Source organism: Andrographis paniculata, unplaced genomic scaffold (genome assembly GCF_009805555.1).
Source record: "Andrographis paniculata isolate CXL003 unplaced genomic scaffold, ASM980555v1 Contig54END, whole genome shotgun sequence".
NCBI classification, from domain to species: domain Eukaryota; kingdom Viridiplantae; phylum Streptophyta; class Magnoliopsida; order Lamiales; family Acanthaceae; genus Andrographis; species Andrographis paniculata.
In genome coordinates, this window is record NW_026137589.1 from 3,635,126 (window position 1) to 3,642,786 (window position 7,661).

Genomic DNA, 7,661 nt, shown 5'->3' on the forward strand with positions numbered 1-7,661 from the left:
CATCTCCAACCTCCAACCCATGCAGTGGGTTGTACCAAAAATGGGGGGAGGAGCTCCAACTCACCCCCAAATCCCCCCCTCTTATTTTTGCAGGAATCCACAGTGTTACTTCACTCCAAAATGGAGTGGAGTTTTTGTGGTGTTTTTTATAATTTTGGTATTTTTTCTGTATATTATGTAATTTTAATTTTTTAGTAGATCATATATAATTTTATATTTTAAAAAGTTGTATGTAATTTTATTTTTTTTTTGAAAAAATAGTGTATAATTTTATTTTTTAAAAGTGATATAATTTTAATTTTTGGAAAATAATATATAATTTTATTTTTTAAATGTTAATTTTTATATATGTAATTTTTAAATAATTTATAAATTATATGTGTATGGATCTAATGTAAAAATAAATTAAAGTTAAGGTGTAATTTATAAATATAAAAAAATTATATAAAATAATATAAAAGATGAATATATAAAGAATATACCTTTTTAGAGTAAAAATTGAAATTTATGATTGTTGGGGTAAAATTACTGTAACAACTGCAAAAATGAAGTGGAGTGGAGGGTTGGAGATGGGCTTAGAATTGTATTATTTGAAAACTAACAACAAAAGATAAAGCATATTCCTTCCGAAATTTTTTTTTTTTTTAATGACAATCCAAAAATAAATAAATAAATAAACATAAATTTGAAATAATATATAAAAATATAGAGCACAGACATACTACATATTTCTATAAAACATTATCCACATTCAAACCCATATTGGAACCGGGTGAAATCCAATATGAATTTGGGTTCAGACTTGTCCACTCCGGATCCGGGTGTGGCAATTCAACTCCGGACCCAATCCGACCCATTCACGCCCCCAAATCCAAACGCTCAAAATTAAATACCCTCCAGGGCCTCATCCTGCAGTTCCTTGATTTTTATTACACATTAAATGAAAACAACAACAAAGAACTCAAAACACTGAATAATAAGTCCAGAATTATTTGAGCAATTGGCTACTTCAGTATTACCCTCTAGCATTAGCATCATTTCAGCTAACAATTTGACCCAGAACAATCACAAAACCAAAAAAAAAATGGCCTGAAAATTATTTACACACCGTTCCCGATGACGACGACGAAAAATTCGATGATCCGATCCTTGAGAAGATCATCGTCGCCAAGTTCGAATAAAAAGACGAAACATGAAGCTCGGGCGAAAGAGCGACGCCTGATGGTAGATTTGTCGACGAGAGTTGTAGGCCATCTTCTTCGATCGAGCCTTGGCTACTCGACTTTTGCGTTTTTCATTGCCTCCGCTGTCATCAGGGCAACGACGGCTTTGTGGACAGCTAAGTCTGCTCTGTGGAGCAATCTTTGAGCCCTCTCCCTCTTGAGCTTAGCCATGTTACGAGCGTGTCGAGCTGCGCTCGACGCATCGCGCAACCGGAAGTCGTCGAGATGGGAAGGATCCAATTGTGTCAGAATTTTAGGATATGGTCCCCGACGATGATATTGCAATGGTCTCCGAGGGGAGTAATCTGTAGAGCCCATGTTCGAATTCTGTTCGTTGTATATGTTTCCGAGGTTCTTCGACTTTCTCTTGTAGGTGTTCGAGCTAACCTTCCGATCGGAAATATTGGTGCTCCAAAAGAATCGACCCTCCCGTGGAGACAGTATCCTTCCGGTGCCGGCCAGGGGTGAAGATGGAAAAGAAGAGTTGAGAATTCCGGTAGCGTATAGGAATTTGTCATCTCTTAAAGGGTGTTCGATTGCTCGTCTGCTTCCTGCAAAACAGTCGAAGAGTGGTGGATTTAGAAACGTGTGGTAAAGATGGAGATAGTGAGAGGGTGGAGATTGAAAAATACCGAAAGGAAATAGACCGTAACGATCGCGCCGCGAAGCATGGCGATGACCTGAAACTTGGGATTTTTTATGAGACCGCTGTTTCGAGCTTTTGTTCGTGACGTCCATTCGACGGGGTCTTAGGCAGAATGCAAACATGGCCGGCTTTTCGGGTGGAGGGATCTTTTCTTGACTGCTAATGGTCGCGGCGTAACTCCTCTGCGCAACAGCGCGCTCCCACTCCTTCAGCTGCTGTTGATACCTTTGCCATAGAGGAGGCTGTGTAGAACACAGATATATATATATGTCACGCCGGGACAATGATTGCACATACATTGATTTAATGATGACAAAAAGCACAGATATAGCAATGATGAATAATGCATATTTCCAAGTACACAGTTTATACGATACACAATATTGTTCGAAATAAGCTACCAATCAATCGCAGAGTAAAATAAATGACTCAGTAGTATTACGCGACATGAAAATGATATTCCCTTAGACATACTGACAAACAGGTCATACAAAGTAATGTAAGCAAGAGTTCAATTCAGTTTCGATTATCGGCACATCACTATTAATATCATCAGCTTCATTTAGTGCATACAAGTGAGCATATATCCAAACGATTCATTTGCTCGAATCTAAAAAATTACGTATCAGCCAAACAGAAAATGCAGACAAACAGTAGCCTAATGGATACAAGTGAAAGGAAAGTGGCCCTAAGAGGTCTATAAGGCAGGTATGTCACAAGGCATCATATAAAGCATCTCAAATTTCATGGATGAACATCGATAATGGAGTTAATAGCATTTCCTATGGTCATATTATTTAAAACCAAAACAACCGAAGAATATTTAAATACAACAATAAAAGAACAATGCAGTCATCAGTCTCTTAAAAGAAAGAAACGAGTACCTGTAGAGGTCTTATCAATGGCATGCCTTTCTTTTCCCGCTTCAATCGCCAATATTCGTATACAATTTTACCAGCTTCTACCGGCCCTATCCCCTTCACATGTTTTTCGACTTCAGCATTTGTCAGATTGTCACAATGCTGAGTATACGATACTTTTTCAAACATATCCATTGCCCTTTCCAAAAATTCCTCAGATATCTCTTCATACTTATGTTGGTTTGTAATTTTTATTTCCGTCAACCACTGTTCGTCATCACTGTCAATGTCATACGAAATTCTTGAAGGATCCAGTGCCATTTCAGCATCAGTTTGAACCTGCTGGAAATACTTTGCTGGGCGAATAAAGGGCGTATCAGTTCCATATTCATTGCTCTCCTCAACCAGCCGGACCCCAGGAATGGGAATGTTCTTCACAGAAGCCGCACGAATATTCCTATTGTAACACTCCTCGTGCATATCCTTGAAAAGCATCCACTGGCTCCGGTCCGGAAATTCCAGCACCCAGTCCTTCCCTCCCTTCCACATCATAGCATTGGAGTAGCGGTTAGTCGATCCAGGTTGCAAAATATGTTTTACTTTGTATGAATATTTTGAAACCACGCCAAGTTTGACGCTCAACCTCCATTCCTTATGATCGGCAGCTTCCAAGACAATATTAACGCCAGATTCTCTCCATCCTTTGTCCCCATGAGTGACTAGAAGATTTGCAATACAAGTTGACAACTCCAAGTTTTTCTGGCTATTCCCAGAGCCATCCGGCATCTTCTTCACACTAGCTCGCCTAATACGTTTGCAGGGTGGAGAGACCAGGTTCGGCGTTTTTTGTTTCGCATTTGAATCGTAGCTTGAAAGGGGCATCATGTACTGAAAACGAGTGCGTGGCTTCTTTGGTCCATTACTGAATCCAGTGGACATGAAGTTTAACTTCACATTAGACTGTATCTGAGAGTGACGTCCAAGAATAGAAGAGCGTGAGCTGCTTCTACCATGTTTAGATGAACTTCTCGACCCACCAGGGTAGCAGTCGTGAACAGAGACATTCCTGGCATGCTGGTCCACATCAGAAGACAAATTAACATGTCCAAAAGTTGGAATGTCAACATGACTAGAACTTGACGTGGAGTCGCCTTGAATGGACATAGGTGACAATGGTAGATCCTGTTCATACACCTTCTTCTCGGACTCAAAATCCTCAGTTTGCCCATTTCCTTGAGGTGCAATTTTAATAGACTCCTTCAAACAAACAGAGTTGATGTTCCCAGTTGAATTGTTTGCCAAGCTGTCCTTCCTCAAATCTTCTTGGTAGCTTGAAACACCCTTGCACGTAGGAGCTTCCTTGTCGAATTTTCTGATGTTATGCTGAGCAGTGACATCTTCAGTCTCAACCATGCTGGGCTCAACATGAGCACATTCTGCAGCAGATTGACCTCTGTTTTCTAAATTTTCGGAGGAAGGCAATGCATCCTGGTGTTGGTGATTGACTGAAGCAAAGTTGCCTTTAACAAGTAAGTGGAGATGCAGAGTGAAAAAGAAAGTCGGTGCATCTGAAACAGAGAGAGTGACTTCTGGAACTTCTCGAGGGCTTGCAACCAGATTAAAAGAGCAATGGTATGTCCTTGAATTACAGGTTTCTCCGGAAATGCCCCTTGGCATTATATCCTGCACAAACTTCTCCTTGAAACACTAGCAATGGCAAGAGTGAAGATATTAATTTACGTCTAAACAAAAAACACCAAAACTGCTGAATTTACCAACCAGCTATGGCATGTCTTGTTAAAACACAAATTTCTAAAACCATCACCAAATACAAAATACTAGTGATCTCTGGGCATATTCAATTCCATCGACCTTTAAAAGGGAAAGCCAAACATTTAGTTTCTAACTGCATATATATGCCATATTTGTATTGAAAACAATAAATGAAACTCGGGTTCATGAATCTCACATTTTACTCAACATAAATATAAATATAGAGTTGATGGGAGCTATAAAAGCCAAAGGAGAACAGCATATCTTTACTGGGGATCTCAAAATTTACTTTTCAAAGTTCATTTCTAAAGATCAGGGATAAATCTTCAAAACAGTAAGTGTGTAAATAAAATGCTATATAGCTCATTTAATGAGGATTTTAAACCAAAACAAGATTTGCATAGATAATCCAATATTCAATTTCCCTTACATTGTCATACGTGCACTCTGAGGCCGGTATTTGCTTGACAAGACTGCAATGCTGCAGGATCTGCGAGTTCACATAAAGCCACTCTGAACTCTGTAATACGGCAAATTTGTGAACAGTAAATACATGCTTCCTCCGATTTAACAAACTAGAAAGTCTGAACCTCATTGAGGTCACTGGAAATCCCAAGTCACCATTCCAATTTTCGCCTAATTGACTGGACACAGAAAAGAGAAATACTAAGGCCTCTCTAAGAAAGCCTTCAAATAAGAAAACTCTCAACCCAAACTTACTATCAATGAAGAGAATCTCCAGACTTATGGCAGAAGAAGTAGGCACCAACATCCCATGTCGAAGAACAAACATCTCATTAAACATTTTAAAAACCACTGGCGGACGTAAATACTCCCGAAATGATGGTAAAAGTAGTGATATCTTAAATCTGAATTCTTTTGACTCCAGAAAAACATCATTTAATGACCGCGGTTTCGTTTTAGAGTCCACGCAACTGTGAGAAAACTCATCAGCCCATCCACATGCTTTGACATCTCTAGACACAAGGCCACTTCCTTCACATTTCTTGCGATACTTCTTTCTTAAATAAACCATTTGTATGTTACTTCTGGTGCTGCTGGTAGTTCGTGCCAGAGACCTATTAGCCCTTTCATGGACAATTAAATTATCGTCTGTTTGAGAATTACTATTGGGCTTGGTTCTAGTTTTATTTGAGCAGGCCATGTCGTGATTAGACTTGTCAGATTTCTCAGACAACAATAAGGAGGCCAAAGGCAGGTTTTGTTTCGAAATCTTTTGTTTTTTCAAGGATTTAGTCAAATTATTGGCATGTCGAGATTGGTTAGCCAACCATGATGCAATGGACTCAGAATCTTCTCCAACTCGCAGATCTTTGTCCTTGGCCAATCGTTTTCTAGATTTTGCTTTTCCAGGAACCTCACTAGGGAAAAGCAAAAGTTTGAAGTTCTCTTCTTGAAGATCAACCCATTCCTCATCTCGGTCATCATACTTTACATGGTGAAGTTTAGTTTCTGTTTGATAATCATTCACAAGGCCAGAGTACCAGCAGTCATCCAATGGCCAGAAGAGTTTGATTCTCCGGTTTAATACCCAGTGTGGGTCGAAATCTCGGGGAAGAATGTCATAAAAATGCCGGCGTTTTCTTGACACACCCCTAGATTTACCTTCTCTTCGGGGTCTAAGTACTCTGGTCTTATCATCATCAGATGCAGACTCCTCAGCACCCAATGAGTTAGCCGATCTTCTAGAATTCTGGCCAGATGAGACTTGGTGAGAAAATCCATTTTCTATTGGAGATGCTGAAGATTTTCTCTTAGATGAGAAACCAGTACAACTTGGATCAAATCGAGAAGATAGCATTCTTGCAGCATTCTGTTCGAGGTTTTCTTCATCCTCATCATCATCCTCTCGGACTTCATTGTAAGAGATATTGGAGTTTGAACTACCAACAGAAGGCTTGAGTTTTTTCGTAGAGGTACTATCTCCTTCAACTGCTAAACCCTTTTTCCACCTGCTGCTCTGCTGCTTTTTTGACGGCGTATCTCCACTATGTTTAATTAGACTATATTCATTCGCTGCTGATAGACCTTTTCTAGTTTTCTTGACATCATCATTCCTTGCTTTCTGCTTTAATTTTACATCAGAACTACTGAAGCTTGTGATAGATTCAGTGTCTGTTGTCCTTTTCAATTTTGCGTTTGAACCAATACCTTTTCCTGCATGTTTCAAATCTGAAACAGCCTTATTATCGACCGAATCAGTAGCTGACTGAACCATCTGATCATTGTCCCCAACGTCATCATTAAATTTAGTTACTCTCGCTTTAAATGCTTTAGCAGATTTGGAATTTTTCAGCTGCTTCAACGCTTGATCACTTTCCAACTTTTTATGCCCCATCGAGCCACGTGGCCGCTTTGGAACATTAAAAGCACTTTGATCATCTCCCAAATCTACCAAGATTCCATGCAATTCTCTACTCCCACCGGTAGATTTTTTCTTAAAACCTACTTCTGGTTTCGCACGTTTTACATCTTCCTTCCTCTTTTCCTTAGCATCAAACTCCAAAGTGCTCGACGAAACATCCTGCCTCCTCTTCCTCTTCTTCTCTGTCACACCTTCCTGATCATCCTCATCTAAAACTTTGCTCTTGCCCTTTCCCTTTCTAGTGATCCTAGATTCATTAAAGCTATTTACATCCAAAGAACGGTTTCTGCCAGGACTTTCGACACCGCCATACTTCTTTCTCCTAATTTCCATCAATAATTCCTCGTCCAATCACTCCAACACAAATCCCATTACTTTCATGCCCCATCCAGATCTGCCAACACAATTCCACATCAATAGCTCCATATCAATAGCACAATAGCATTAACAATTAAGAAACAAACACACCAAATAACCATCAATTCACAACGCAGACTAAATTGCTACCAAAACAAAATCGGATCAAACATGAACAATCAACACAACCGATAATAAAAACACATCCACACACACAAACAATTCCACATGCAAGTACGAGTCTTGGCCGCATAAACAAACGCACAAACCATACCTGCAGCAAGAATCATCAAGGAGACGTCGTTGAGGAAGTGGAGATCGACCACGAGAAGGCTGCAATCTGAGAGCAAATTTTCGAGAGAGGCAATCGGATCAATTCAGCCTAGATTTGAAGCCCTAATTTGATTCATTTTTCC

General features: G+C 39.6%; 1 protein-coding gene across 2 annotated transcripts; it reads right to left on the minus strand.

The window, feature by feature from the left end:
- Nucleotides 1-718: 718 nt before the first annotated feature.
- Nucleotides 719-7,661, minus strand: LOC127255570 (uncharacterized). 2 transcript variants are annotated; one of them, XM_051281162.1, is made up of 5 exons: nucleotides 7,520-7,661; nucleotides 4,933-7,282; nucleotides 2,754-4,412; nucleotides 1,856-2,111; nucleotides 719-1,774 (listed from the first exon to the last, which is right to left on the minus strand). In XM_051281162.1, the coding sequence occupies exons 2-5, from the start codon at nucleotides 7,219-7,221 to the stop codon at nucleotides 1,275-1,277; spliced, it is 4,704 nt and encodes a 1,567-aa protein (XP_051137119.1). In that variant the 5' UTR covers nucleotides 7,222-7,282; nucleotides 7,520-7,661; the 3' UTR covers nucleotides 719-1,274. The 2 variants fall into 2 exon arrangements, with proteins under 2 accessions (XP_051137119.1, XP_051137118.1); XM_051281161.1 differs by having other exon boundaries at nucleotides 2,754-4,436.